At 42.6% G+C, this 14,774-nt stretch overlaps 2 protein-coding genes across 17 annotated transcripts in view; one reads left to right on the top strand and one right to left on the bottom strand.

Annotated features, from left to right (window-relative positions):
- Positions 1-14,774, top strand: part of REXO5 (RNA exonuclease 5) — an 80,515-nt gene that overhangs the window by 40,674 nt on the left and 25,067 nt on the right. Inside the window, exon 19 of one of the 10 annotated variants that reach the window (XM_073792224.1) lies at positions 9,877-11,411. The exons of 7 other annotated variants lie outside the window; for them this stretch is intronic. In XM_073792224.1, the coding sequence (XP_073648325.1) occupies positions 9,877-9,889 (13 nt within the window). In that variant the 3' untranslated portion in view covers positions 9,890-11,411. 2 more of the 10 variants (XM_019921828.3, XM_033841123.2) reach the window with 2 other exon arrangements.
- DCUN1D3 (defective in cullin neddylation 1 domain containing 3) overlaps positions 6,637-14,774 on the bottom strand; it is a 37,997-nt gene continuing 29,859 nt past the window's right edge. For all 7 annotated transcript variants that reach the window (XM_033839192.2, XM_033839191.2, XM_033839194.2 and 4 more), the window contains 2 exons: positions 13,361-13,896; positions 6,637-12,070 (listed from right to left, as the gene is read on the bottom strand). In XM_033839192.2, the coding sequence (XP_033695083.1) occupies positions 11,587-12,070; positions 13,361-13,791 (915 nt within the window). In that variant the 5' untranslated portion in view covers positions 13,792-13,896 and the 3' untranslated portion in view covers positions 6,637-11,586. The remainder of the gene's footprint in view (positions 12,071-13,360; positions 13,897-14,774) is intronic.

Below are 14,774 nucleotides of genomic sequence, written 5' to 3'. Positions count from 1 at the left end.
AAGTCCCTTAAAATTCTGACATTCTAGGATTCTTTCACAGGCCCAAGGTCCCAGGTGGCAAAACATGAATGCCTCAGGCCTTGAAGCCTGGATCAGAAGTTAACTTCCTGTCATAAAATTCTTGTAACATGTATTAGGGCCACTAGTGAAACAGGCTACCTGCTGGGCAGCTTGAGAGAATTACTGTCTCTGAGAAACAGAAATAAGTACTAGGTTTTACAGCAAAAAAAAAAATCTTAGACTGATATACTTCAAACAGGCTTATGGGTAGACTTAACAGCAAGAGGTTTAAAAGTGACCAAAACTTGCCAGAGAAAGAAAAAAGAAAGCTTTTGTTTAAGAGCTTGGACCCTGAGGGGCAAACTTGCCTGGATAAAACTTCTCAGAGCCAGTGTATGGAGGTAGGGGTAAAATAGGGGTTTCCGTGTACCAAGTGGAGTACTTAGCTTGTAGTCCCCATCGTGTGGGTAGACTAGCCAAGAGAGGGCCAAAGCTTTCTTCTCCCAGAAGTAGCTGGGGTGTTCTCAGGGGATGAGGGCTTAGAGGAGGGAGCATTGGGTCAGGGAGCAAAAAAGGCTTAGGTTCTGACTGAGGCAGAGGTCCTAAGGCATGTTTGACAAGTCAGGAGAAAACTCTGGAAATAGCAAATCCTGTAGTAACAAAACCTGCTGTTACTCCTTTGTTTTAAAAGTTGCACTCTGATTTCCATAGCCATAATGATCAAACCCAGCAGCAGGAGCACGTATTTCCCCAGACTATACGCTTGCTGTGTGACTGACTTCTCTGGGCCTCATCTGTGCAGCTGTCTCCATGACGCCAGCAGATAACACTTGGGAAAGGGTAAAAGTGGCTCAGGAAGAAGGAGTAGCAAGGAGAGTAGAAGGTTTCCTCGTGCTGGGAGCCTGACTCAGCTCTTAATCCTTATACTTCTGGTGACTGCTAAAATTAATACTGAAAATATTAATAATTGCTATAATTCATCAAACCCTTAATGTGTCAAGTACTGCTAAGTGCTTTTATATGCAGTTTTGGTTAAGGTTGTTGAATCTCCATTTAACAAGATGAGAAAAAGGCTCAGATTAAGCCACTTGCCTACGGTCACCCAGCTAGTAAGTGCACAATTAATATTTGAATTCTGATGGTCTCTAGGTCCAGAGCCACTCTCCAGCACTTAGAGCTCCAGTCCTCCATAGCCAAAAGGCCTGTGGCTTGTTAGCTTAAGTTCAGACATCGGGTGGAGACAGATTCTGTGTTTGTCTTTGCTCATTTCTGCCTCCTTTGCCTTGGAGAGCACCTCAGCGCTCTAACCCAATTCCAAGAATATTCACTACATGGTGGCAGGGAACTAATATGTACCAGATGACTCCTGAATTCTAAGCACTGTGCTAGGTGTTTTACAACATACATTATTAAAAGTTAACGTCTTGTAAAGTTTTTCAAACAGTGCCTGGCACATGATAGGTGCTACAAAAGTGTTTTAAATAAAGCAAACAAAATTCTAATAGCAGTTTAAAAGGATTCTGATGACAGACTGCCATTATTACCTGGTTTTGTCATCTAATGGTTGTGTGACTTGAGCAAGTTATATAATGCCTATAAGCCTGTTTTTATATTTGAAAAGTGGACATAACAATTGTATCTATATCAGTATCTATATAAGGTACACTAGCTGTTTGGAGGATTAAATGAGAACACATACAGAGTCCTAACTGCTTGACATGCAGTAAGTGCTCCATATATGTTAACATGTTAGCCATTATTGTCTGTAGTCCTCACAAAAGCCCTGTGAGATAGTAATTTTAATATTTCTTTATAGTTGAAGAAACTGAGTCTTAGTTTGAGATCATTCACCCTTAGTTGAGATGTGCCTCACATCTGTTAAGTGGCAGAGCTATGATTTGATTCTAGGCATCTGGAACTAGTCAATATTCTTTCCATTGGACCATTTTCAGCAGGCAGCTTTCCATAAGCTGTCTACCTGCCTGCCCCCTGCCCCATGGCACATACACATATCAAAAAAAAACACCTTTTTCCTCTACCTTAGTCTATAACCATTCATTCAACTCTGTCGACAAAAACTATCTTTATTCCTCGTCTGTTGCAGCACTCATGGATCGCTCTCTGGCCTAGGACTGATGGGAATAAAAGATGAAGAGGAAAGCAACATCCTAAACTAGTGTTTGTGAGTCTGCCCACCATTTTCCATGTGCCACATTTCTTAATCCCTTGTGGGCAATGGCAGAGAATTTGGTCAGGCTGCAGGCACTCCAGAGGCTGCCAGACCTCTATAGAGTAGACAGTTTGTGGAAACATTGTACCAGCTTAAGGAGTCTAGTCCATTTATATGACATGTACAAATTTTCAATAAATGCCTAAAATTCAGACATTTCTCATCTTAAGACAAGGTGAGGGGAGGAAACCAGTTTGTACTTTCTTTGTGTCAGTGGGTTTATACACAGGTATTACAGCAGGTGCTTATTTCATGTAGCGCTCCTATTAAATGGTATACTGTATATAGGTAAGGAAACCAGGAGGAGTGACTTCTCTGTGGAGAAAACCCAGGTATTATGTAGTTTGTCAAAGTGGTAACATCTGTGAAGCAAATTTCTGTAAGGCAAACTGTTTTCTATTAATGGCTTTTATAATATTGAAGGAAAAAGAGAGGCAGACTGCGAATCTGGCAGGTCCACCAGAGCAAAGTTGAAGACTGACTCTTTTAGCTTTTAACCAATTCAGGAAGCCCTCTTTCAATCTTCAGGGATGCTTCCTTCCTTTCGGAGTGAGACTGCAGTGCTACCCTTTACCAACAGGTGCCCCCATCACACCAGAGCCCCCCTTAGAAACTCTAATTTCAGTAAAAGCCTTTGTTTTGTTTTTAATCAACTCTCAAATTGTCAACATTCTTTGTTGGAAAGGACATGGGCACAGGCACACACAGTTCCAAAACTGATAGAGATATTAGCTGCCCATGTAGTATGTATCATTACAAAAAATCTTGTTAAATTTCCCTCTACCCTGCAATTCCACTCCTAGAGCAATATCCTCAAAAACATGTATGGAGGAGATGTCATGGGGTTATTCAATGGAATTCTAGGTAGCTATTTTTAAAAATTACGTGTGTGTAAATAAAATCTCTAGTGAAAGAGATCTACAAGAAGCAGCAGTAGACCTCTGGATCCAAACTGCTAGACTCTGAATTCCAGCTTTCCTACTTTTTAGTTAGGTGAGCGTGAATTACTGTAAATTATTTAACATCTCTGTGCTTGGTACATAATAATGGTATACATCTTATAGGATTGTTGTGAAGATGAGATAGTGCATTTATAGTATATTATAGGTTGTATAAAGCATGGAGAGTTACAGGATAATCTGTATAGTTTGAGTAGAAAAAACTATACAAAGATATGCACAGCCTTGGAACAAAACCTGGAAGGCTGTATACCAAAATATGAACAGTATTTGTCTCTGGCTAGTGGGATTGGCAGATTCGATTTTACCAAATGCTCTTCTGTATATAGGCCATTTTTTTTTTTTAAGTCAGCATATTATTGCTTTCACAGTTAGAAAAAAATAATTAAAATAACTCTCAAGGTTGGGCATTTGAGGCAGTGTTTAATCCTTTAAATGCAACTTCTATGTGATCTGGAAGTTGGTAACCTGGAGCCAGAACTGAAGCTCTTGATTTTGGATGAAGTTCCCCTGTAAAGAGCGAAGTTCCCCAGGTATACTGCTGACATCAGCTGCAAGGCCTTGAGAACATCTTGAAACAATGTTGCTGGATTCTTTCCCCCTGCAGCTGAGCTCCAAAGCTGTGGGAGTTTAGCTGCTGTTTACTTCTTGAGACTCCAGTCCTGAGACACAAAATAAGTGTCTGTCTAGGTTGGCACTTCAGCTGTGCTCCTGGGCCAGTCACTTAACCTTGTTTGAGTCCATTTCTACAGCTGTATAAAATGAGGATGTATCTACTTTTAAGGATTATTATGAATATTTAAAGATTCAGTTTGTGGAAAATGACCAAAGAGTGGGATACGTATGAATTATTTGCCCTCTCTCAGCCTGTTTCCTCATTTTATTTATTTAATTTTGGCCATACCACTCAGCTTGCCAGTTCCCCGACCAGGGATTGAACCCCGGCTACAGCAGTGAAAGCATGGAATCCTAACCACTAGACCACCAGGGAGCTCCCTTCAGTTTCCTCATTTTAAAGATGGCAACATTAGTACCTACTTCATAAGGTTGTTGTGAGAATTAAATTAGGGAAAGCCTACATTTTATTGAGGATCATCTTCCAACTGCATATTCACAGAGCAGATGAAGGTTCCCTGTGCCAAGAGCACTCCCTTTGCTCCTAGGAAAAGCCAAGGCCATTCCTTTTCCTGGATGGGTGGGGGTGGAAGTTTCCCCACGGGCCCCCAACTCTAGAACTCTACAGAGATAGGCCTGGACCATAAGGTCTCTGGGGCCCCGGTCTGCACACACTGTTCTTTCAGCTGATGCTCCCACCTTTTGGAAGCCAAAGCTGCCAACTTGGCCTCTTGCAAAACACACATTCCATTCATAAGTGCGTTTGTGCATTTTTCCTCCCACACCCTTCTAGGCAGCCAATGCAGAGCTGCCAAGGCAGCTGCAGGAGCAGCGTCTCATGTGGGGGGAAAGGCAACTTGAAGGGTTTTCAGAGAACACTTGGTTTAGGCTTTGAACACATTACTCCCCAACTTTCTGGCCTCCTCACCCATAGTGGGGTTGTTTAGTAGTACACTCAGCCATGTCATTTTCATTTCCTTTTGTCTCCCTTTTTGTAAATTCTCTTCCCTATTATAAAGGAAATCCATTAATGGAAACTTGAAAAATCTAGAAAAGTTAAAACCATATCTAATCCCACCACTCAGTCAATGACTGCCCCTGTTTTACAATCTTCTATCATACTTTTTCCATTATGCAAAAGCAGTTTTTAATAGCTGCATAATATTCCAACATGTTGATGTGTGCCATAATTTCTAAAACAGTCCCCTATGGTTGGCACTAAGTTGTTCCCAAATGATGCTGCCAATCATATCCTTGCACATACATCTTTGGCAGATAATTATTTCTTGAGGAAAAATTCCTAGAAGTGAAATTACTGGGCTTTTTTAAAAAGTATGAACACTGAAGGATTTTTTAATTCCAGGAAAGTTTTTACCTTGTGTTTGCTAGCATCGATTTGTTTCAAATCTTTGTTAATTTGATAGATTAAAAAAGTTTTTCATTATAGGTTTAATTTGTTTATTTGAATACCCTTTAGATTAATCTTCACTTTATTATTCCCCACACCTCTTAGATTGTCATCTGCTATTTTTTCCAGGTTTTGGCCAACTGTTTTTCCTTAGAGAGTTGTCCATATCCTTTGCTCATGTTTCTGTTGTCTTTTCCATAATGAATTTTCCATTCTGAATTTTTAAGGTCTCTTTACACATTAAGTATAGTGTCCATTTGTCAATTATTGCAAAATTTTGATGGCAGTCTCGTCCTCAAGGATGTTGCCCTCAGAAAGGGAAAGGACCTCCAAGATCTCATCTTCAGTTTCCTTTAGCTGCTTCTTGTTCTTGGCACTTTCCACAATCAACTTGTTCTTTTTCTCTTCCAGTTCTGGCTTCTTCTTGGTGGCCACGATGCCAAGGAGTTGATCTTGGAGGCCCAAGGGGGTGATCATAAAGTTGAGGAGACAGACTTTAACGGTGACTTCAGGGAGATAATGTGGGTTCCTCAAATGGGTTGTGATATATAACTTAAAATCCCTGGAATATTCAGTGATGTTTTCACCAAGCCTCATGTACTCAACCCCTTGCTTTCCTGAGCATGAACAATAACTAGACAGAAAATACAATGAAAGGAAGCTAAGATGTACCACAATTAGACTTCCAGAATGTAAGAGCCAGATGGAGCCATCAGGGATCGTGTTAGTCTAAGCCCCCCATCCTCCCAATTTGGCACAGGGGGAAGTTGAGCCCCCAAGAGGGGCAGTGACTTGTGAAGGGTTGTGTGTGACCATGCCAACCTTCTTCTCTGGATTCCCTGCATTACTCACCTAACAGCCTTTTGGAAACCTTAAACTTGTGTGTCTTAGGTGCTTTATAAATCACAGATGTTCTTCTAAATCCTAACACTGATAGAAATAAGTCTCTTGATTTTGCAGATGACTAAAAGGAAACGCAGAATTTAACTTTCCGAAGGTCACAGAGCAGTAGCACTTGACAGTTTTCAGTTTGCCTCCTTTGCCTTAATCACTGCCAACCTAATAGATGTAGGAGCCAACCATTTAGAACAGTGTTCACTTTTTGTTCTTTGAGGGAATCGATGTCAGTTGCTAAGGTAAGACTGTTTAGGTAGTGGCCCTGTGAGGACTCATTTGCTTCTTGCCTACAAGTCCTGGGACTCCAAAAGCCATTAAGCTTGGTGAGTGGGAGGTCAACGATCCATGTTTGTAGCTAGGGATCCTGTACCATCTGGATTACTTTACAAAGCACAGGATTTGCCATCCAGTATGTTGGTGGAAGAGGCTCCTGGTGGGTAAAGCTCACCCCAGAATGAAGTCACCGGTTTTTTTTGTTTGTTTGGGGGTTGGTTTTTTGTTTTTGTTTTTTGCAGAATTATCAATAGTCAAGTAAACAAATTTATTAAGTCCAACAGCAGGTTACCTTCCAAATAAAAAAGTGACAATAATGTGTGTAACAAGTTAATTAAAAAATTCAAGGAGCCATTTGGAGAGTGCAACAGTGCAGAGAATAAAAATCAAAGTATTGACTTTTGTCAACAAATTTGTACAACTTCAAGAAACAGACACATTGGTCACAAACCAAGAGGAATCCACAAAGGTGGAGGGTCACATGAGTAGTGGACTCATCACCTCAGCGGGTTAAGGCAGGGTGTCTTATTTGTAGGACCAATTTATCCACGCCCCATTTGCCTATTGCTTCAAATTCCCCCTTTGAAACCTAGAATCTTATTCATTAGTGCAACAGGTAAGAGCAATTAATAACAGACTCAGGGGGCTGGGACCAGGGTCAGAATAAATGTGTGTTGGGAATAAAACCACAGCAGCTGCTGAATGGCTTTGGCAATATCCAAGATTTGTGTTGAAAGTTTCTACTAGGGAAGGTGGGTGGTTGGAAGAGCAGGCTCAGTTTCCAAGAAGAGAAATAGGGAGGAGGATGTGATGCCCTAGTACCTGAATCAGAAGCAGAATCTGATGGTTACTCAATTTTGTCTTTCAATGAGGAAAAACACCTGCAGATCCTCACTGTAAGGCAGTGCCAGTCAAGGTGAACCTGGGTATGTGCTATAATTACAGCTTAGCAAAGGAGTAAACTCTGAAGGGGAAGTGGGTGGGAACCCCTCTATATGAATCAGAAAACAGACTGCATTCAGAGGAAGATCAATGTCATGTGTTCTCAAATGAGTCCCAATTAACACTTTAATGACTTAATAGTCCTTTTAAGTCCATCTTCTTTAAACAAGATACTGCTGGAGTCCCCCAAGGAAGACCTTGTCAATTACCAAGATGTTCAGGTCATCACTAACCAAACATAAGACAGAAATGGCAAAGCGGGCTACTACAGCAAAACAGCAGCTTTCTCCCAGCCCTTATAATTGTGAAATTGGGTCTACCTTTGGGCTTCACTGCAATGAAGACTTGACTTTAAATGCGGCAAGCCAAACACAGTCCTAAATACAGATCTTCTGTTTTTTTTAAACCTATACCAGGTCCTTATCCCAGTAATTTCCTACCGTTGTTTAAATTTGGCATGGTATAGTATATGAGGCCATCATGTGAACTGTGGAGTCCCACACCCTGCAGGCTCCAGCACTGAGGACTGAATTTTGCCACCAGTCCTTGGGAGATCCGTACCGTTTAAAAGACCGAAAATAATGTGTGGCTTAATCTTTCTTTCTTTCCAAAAAGGCTAGTTTGTGCCTTCCTTAGGGAGTTTAATATGGAAAACACTGTCTTGTACGTTTTCTATTGGATTTCCTTGGGGCTGAGGGCTTGGTTGAAATTTGGATCTTTACCCAGCTCTAGATTTTTTTTTCTTATCAGAAGGGTAGAAATGGGATCTTGGACCCAACTCACACATGTGAGCACATCTGGCAGGGAGAACTGCTGAGGCAACTAGCTGAAGCATAGCAAAGTGTCATTACAGGAGGCAGGGCTAAGAATGATACATTCAAATTTGGCAGGGAGAGGGGAAGAGCAATTCAATGAAGCACACTTCATCTCATACAGCTTTCTAATCAATTGCTAAAGAAATACCACAGAAGCTCACACACAAAAGAAGCCCACTGCCAAGGGCTTCCCTGGTGGCGCAGTGGTTGAGAGTCCGCCTGCCGATGCAGGGGACACGGGTTTGTGCCCCGGTCCGGGAAGATCCCACATGCCGCGGAGCGGCTGGGCCCGTGAGCCATGGCCGCTGAGCCTGCGCGTCCGGAGCCTGTTGCTCTGCAACAGGAGAGGCCACAACAGTGAGAGGCCCGCGTACCGCAAAAAAAAAAAAAAAAAAAAAAAAAAAAAAACCATTGCCAAAAATCAAGCAATTTCCCAACATATTCAGTTTGTTGTAGCCACTCTGATATTTGCCTATTTTCAAAATGGCATCCACATCCTGCCCCTCTCCACACCACCACACCACTCTGGTGTCATATTGTTAAAGTGAAGGGTGCACTGGCTTACTTGAGGGGCATGCATTGACCTCTTCAACTCATTGAGTGAGCAATTACAGCTCACTCATTAAGCAGCAAACCTATCTCTAGGTGAAGAGGAACAGGGACCTTTCATTTCCCACAAGTGCAACTGCAAACCCTACACACACACACTACCTTGGATCCCTTTGCAGAAAACTGCTTTTCATGAGAAAGTTAATGAGCATTGGCCCAGGCTACTGCAGAAGCTTGAATTCCTTGCATTAAAGACTCAAACCTGGAAGGAAACTCCCTCCCTGACCATTCCCTTTTCAGGCTTCTAATTTGCATTTTTGCAACAATAGACCATTAAATATATAACCCAAAATAATTTTTTTTAATGGTTCTTTTGTTGAGGAAGCTGAAGAGCTGAATTAAAACAAAAAACCACCCATCATAGCACACCTAATGCATGGAATCGTGCCTTCTTATAGGCTGGGGAAAGAATCCAGTTCCTCCAGAGTCCTCAGGATATTCAGCATCTACCTCTTTTGTGCCCTTCTCTCCATACACCCTTCTGATCTGAGACAGAAAAAGCCTTACCTGGCTAGGAGCAGCCTGCCTTTACCCTTATTCAACCTCTACCCAATCCAGATTTGGGAAAAACTGGGGGTTGCACACTGACTGGATGAAAAGGCAGTCTTGTTAACACCTCACTCTAGATGCCCTGACTACAGTTGAGACACAGAACCTGCTAGGACCTCTAGAAACTCTTCATATCAAGGATCTTGTGTCTTAGGCTAGAACAAAGCCAGACATCTGGACTGGGACCCCCGTCAGCTTTCCAGCAGTACTGCCAACCTACTGTGGCTGACTTTAAAGTTTCCCATCCATCCCTCTAAGAAGGGGCAACTGTCAGGGTTAGGATTCAAAAAAGAAAATCTAACTTCAAGTATGTTCCCTATTGTCAATACCAATTTTAGAAAAACATCGACTGCAGAAACTCCTTAAATCATTTGTAAATATGGGAGCCCAGAGCCATAGGCTACTAATAAAGGAACTCAAAATAAGTGATTCCTGCCCAGGCTGAGAAACATACCGGGGAGGGAGATGGGGGTAAGTTGGGGGAGAAAACTCCAAATGTTTAATAGACAAACTCTTCATTACCTCAAGAGTGTAAATATTTTTTTATTTAAAAGATTCCCTTTTCAATCTGTTCCAAAGTGTTGGAAGCTGAACAGTACGAGTTCCTGCCACCCACCCTTCCAGTACAGTTTTATGAGGACATTTTTTTTTTTTAATGGAAAAATAACAAGAGGACCCTCTACTGAAACCAGGTAGGACCAGAGTCAGCTCCTGTGTGGCAGTTTGGCCAAAGCTGGCCTTACGGAGCGAGCACGCAGAGGAGTCTGGGGAACTGGGACTCCCTCTTGTGAGGAAAAGGCTGAGAAAATTAATCTTCTCTTTAATGAAACTGGTCCAAATTCTGATTCAAAAGCCTCCATTATGATGTTCCCTGGCACTCTTCTTATACTATATATATTGAAGGCTCCCTTTTATAGCCAGTTTTAGCAGGCAAAGAAACAAAGAAATATAGATACATATATGTGTATATATATATATTTTATATAGGTAAAATATATACATATCTTATATATGTATATATACATATTGGGGGGTAGGAAAAGGAGAGGTGGGTCATGTAAACCTAAACAGTCATCACATTACCCCAAATGAGCCTGACATTAACAAAGAAGAAAATAAATAACTTCTGGGGGTTAAGTGACAACATGGGTGCAGCAAGAAGGGAAAGGGCACACGTTTTAACTATTAAATACATTTTTATATTTGTTTGGCAGAGTTCAAGCCAGTCCAGGCTTCTGCACTTGCCAGACAAGTAAGCTGATGATACTCAATTAAAAAAAAAAATTCAAGCAGAGCTCCATACCACAGTTTTCCTTCAAGTCAGTTGGCCGGCAGGCACAGTTTTCTGACCCCCAGGAACAGAAACTTTGGCTCCAAGGCAAATGAAAAAAAAAAAAAGTATTTCCACTTACAACGTGAAAATACAGAAAGTTCATCAAAGAAAGAAAACTATCAAAGTCTACTTCCAGCAAAACTGAGGTAGCACTGCTTTCTCTGCATTCAATGCTTAAGTGGTTCTCAGTACAATGTGTTCTAAAAAAACCCGCTCACTTGACTGACAGGTGCAGCATGTTGATGGATAAACTCAACATGAAATGCAATAGGTCAAAGAAGGAATGAGCAAGAAGTGAGGAAAATAAGGGTTCCAGATAAATTAGCTTAAAGGGGGGTTGTCACCAGACTACAAATGCTCTTGGCTGGCCTTGGCTCTCCAAGAGCTTTAAATCGCCTGGGAATTAATGCAATGTGGTTAACAGTTAACACTGTTATTCAACTCTGTGTAAATCTTTAAAAATAATTATTACAACCTAAATTCAACGATGTAAACAGCACTACACACAGTACAGACCTGCCCTGAAAAACAAGAATATGCAAAACTGAGATCTGGCACTGTATCGTTTTGTAATGATAATTCAACCTAACTGTCCCATTCCCCCCTCCCTGCTCTACACCCTCCCCCACCCCCCCAAAAAAATCTAATTTGTGCAAGAAGTGGCAGGCTTATTCTATCTGAAGGCTTCAAAAAAAAAAAAAAAGATACACAACATGTAGCCAGGTTCAGATATTTTGGGGGACCCTCCCCCCAAAAAAGAAATAACCAAAATATCCAAAAAGTGAAGAAAGTGCCTAAAACATGATACAGCATTTTAGAGCCCTTTCAGATACAAGGCAGAGAAAGGTGTAAAGTAGAAAATATCCGGATCTTCAGTAATTTCCAGAAAGGTCCAATTCCTTGGTTGGCTGCAGGGCAGCGGGCAGATCCTTGCTGCTGCTCCTGAGACAGAGCCACTAAGTCTGCTCCTCGGGACATAAGCCCTCGGGCCCTGAGCTGAGTGCACCTCTCCCTTCCCCTTCTCTTTTCCTTCGCTCCATTTCCCACTCCACAAAGGTATCAAAGAGACTTGGCCAGGCCTCATCTTCACTGTAGTTACTGAGGTCAGGGCCAATCACCTGAGTGAAGTTAAGGAACATGTTCCAAGTGTCCCTGGAGATGCCCTTGATCCCCGAGGGGTTCTCTGTTAGGAAGTTTAGCCACTGGTCCAATACTGGAGGATTGTTCTGGGTAAAGACTAGTTTCCACAGGGCAATGGCTATTTCCCGATGCAGTGACCGCTGCCCTTCTTCAGAGTCCAGGCCGAACTGAAATGTAAACCGGTAGAGATCCTTGAATTTATCCTCTTGTTTGGCTTCTGTTAAGAGGCTAGGGAACCGTGCACAGATCCCATCAATGCTGTCTGCACTTATTGCTTTGCAGCCATCAAAAAACTCCTTCCTGCAACAGGAAGGAGGGGGCACAATTAATAATTGTAAATGGTATAATTTACTGAGAGGCAATATAGTATCATAATTAAGAGGGTAGCTGTGAGGCTGTCTGGATTTGAATGCCAACTCCTCCGCTAACTGTAGTCCTATTTCTTCATCTGCCAAATGGTGAGAATCTACCTTACTTCATAGGGTTCTGGTGAGGACTAAACAAGTTAATATGTCAGCTGCTTCTAATAGTGCCTGGTATATGGTAGACAGCTGATAATGGTTCATTCACTCATCTATTCATCTTTCCAAAGCTAAACTCAAAGTCTCCTGCTCCATGTTCTGCTCCCCATTCTGCAACAGTGATTAAGCTGTAGACTCTCCTCCAAGATGGGGAGTCTCTTCCTGTTTTCCTTTTGATTCTCTAGGGGTTGTTTGTTTTTGGAATATTTTTGGTGACTGCCAAGAGAAGTTTTTGGAGCCAAAGATTCTGGATGAATCTGGGTAACTCTGCCACCAGAGATCAAAGTTCCGTTATTAAAAAACAAAAATTGAGTATGTATTTTTAACATCTATATAATAACACTTTTAGCTTACAACATGGTCTCACATTGACCACCATCTCAGAGATTTCTGCAACTGCTGAAGACAGAATGTCTGAGGTCTGTCGAGTAACCTACCCAGGAACTAAAAATCGTATCGAGGGGTTCTCAAAGTCAATTCTTACTTACTTATAACCCAGTGCTCTGGAAACCACACCTTGCAGTGACCCTGCCATGTTGTCTCCCACAAACAACCTCTATAGGGATGAACGACCATGACAATGTACACAACTACTAGTTGATAACTAGGGCCAGCTGTCCTTGTTGGCACATAGGCTGGCTAAGGGTAATGTGCAGAGAGCTAGAAGGGGCAACTGGCTTCATGCAGTTACTGAAGCACATCCCCAGAGGCACTCACTATACTGGCACTCAATGCCTAACACGTGATAGGTGTACAATAAACATCGAGTGAGGAAGTGAGTGAATTGACAAGTACAGGAGTGAAAGAAAAGATAAAAGTCAAACAGCAGCGGGGCGGGGCAGCAGCGTGGCAACATGGATTATTCCTCATTTAACTTCAGGCAAGGATGGTTGGTACCCAGTTCTTCAGAGGCTGAATAGCTTTAGAGAAATTGGTCAGAAAAAGAAAATAAGATTTACCCCAAACCCTATGAAGTCAACCCAGTTCTATCCTAGCTGGGCACCACTCCTCAATGGTGCTCTCTTTCCCTCCTCTGATCACCTGGTGACATGAAGTACTTGTGACTAACCTGGTGAATTTGCACATGGTAGCAGCCTGGAACTTCCAAGCCAAGAGCAGCACTCGAAATTCCGTGGGGTCCACACATAGGTCATTGCAAAAGCGCTCCATGCCTTCCTCCAAAATTGCATCCTCCCGCTCATCCTTATAGCGCCTGAACAGTTCTTCCAACCTCTGCAAGGAAGACTCCTCGGCATTTGACTTGGGCTCCCTCCCAGCATCTCCTGAGGATGTTGGCAGCTGGCAGGTCTCAGTAGCAGCCTCTGCCTTCTTGGTCCCATTGACAAGGATATCCCCACCTGGCTTGCCACAGGCTGGCAGCTGTTCCTCACGGTGGCCTGCACCCCGCCTCCCATGTGACTTGCTGCTGGGGTCACGGTCTCCATTCTTGCTACCCAGAGTTGATGAGGGATTCTTGCACTTGGTGACACACTGGCCCATGATGCTGGTGGCCTGGCCTCTAGAGTGGCCCCCTCTGGATTGGATGCCCTTGTTGCCACTGGCCCACGTGCCTCAACATGCCATCAGCCAGAGGAGCCAGCCAACCTAGAAGGAAATTAGAAAGCAATCACTGCTGGACAGGGAGACAGAGTATGCAAGCTTCCCTCCAGGGACTGCACACTGGAACACCACTCTGTTTCAATGAGCTAACCATGAACGAGGGGAAATACCCCAAGTTCATCATCACCTCCCTCGCAAGCCCATACCTTCACCTTGGAAATGCAGTGGTTAGAGCACATATGGAGAACCAATAAGGAGAATTCCTAAAATTCTTAAAGGTAACATAGATCACAAAGAAGTTGATTCATGTGCGGAACGCATCAAGGAAGACTACGGTTCTGCCAGAAATATTCCAAAGGAAACTTGTCTTGCCAACTTGCCGTCACATAAGAAAGTGATTTGGACCTGTATTAACCCAGAAGGTACAAATAAAAGGTTCATCTTCTAGTCTCTAATGTCAAAATTCTCGGATGTTCTTTTTAAGTAGGATGAGTAGGAAGAAGGGGTAGCCACATCCAAAACAACTATATAGTTTCATAATGGCCTAAAGATGAGATAAAGAATTTGCAGAGTCAAGACTAACGGCAGAGTCCTAGCCAAATAACAAAGTAAAATTTGTCTTGATTTCTTCAAATTCCTTTCTGGGACCCACCCGCACAGTAGGTGAAATGCCCTTTCTCCACCCTTCCTCTATCCACCTATGGGAGCCATCCACCAAGACTGTTCTCCATGCCAAGGGTCCCAATCGCTGAGCTTCTTTTCTAACCCCCACCCCCAGCAAGGTGGTATGTAGAGGAAAGTCAAGTTCACACTAAATGTGAATGTCCTGTAGGGCCTGCAGGCTTAGTCTTCCAAGATAGCATCTCCATTTTAAAAGAAGGGCTAATTTACCCAAATACAGTCTCTAAATGACAGAATAACTG

The sequence above is a fragment of the Tursiops truncatus genome, chromosome 15 (assembly GCF_011762595.2).
Source record: "Tursiops truncatus isolate mTurTru1 chromosome 15, mTurTru1.mat.Y, whole genome shotgun sequence".
Lineage (NCBI taxonomy): Eukaryota > Metazoa > Chordata > Mammalia > Artiodactyla > Delphinidae > Tursiops > Tursiops truncatus.
The sequence above is the reverse complement of the archived record's forward strand: the minus strand, read 5'-3'. Positions and strand labels throughout refer to the sequence as shown.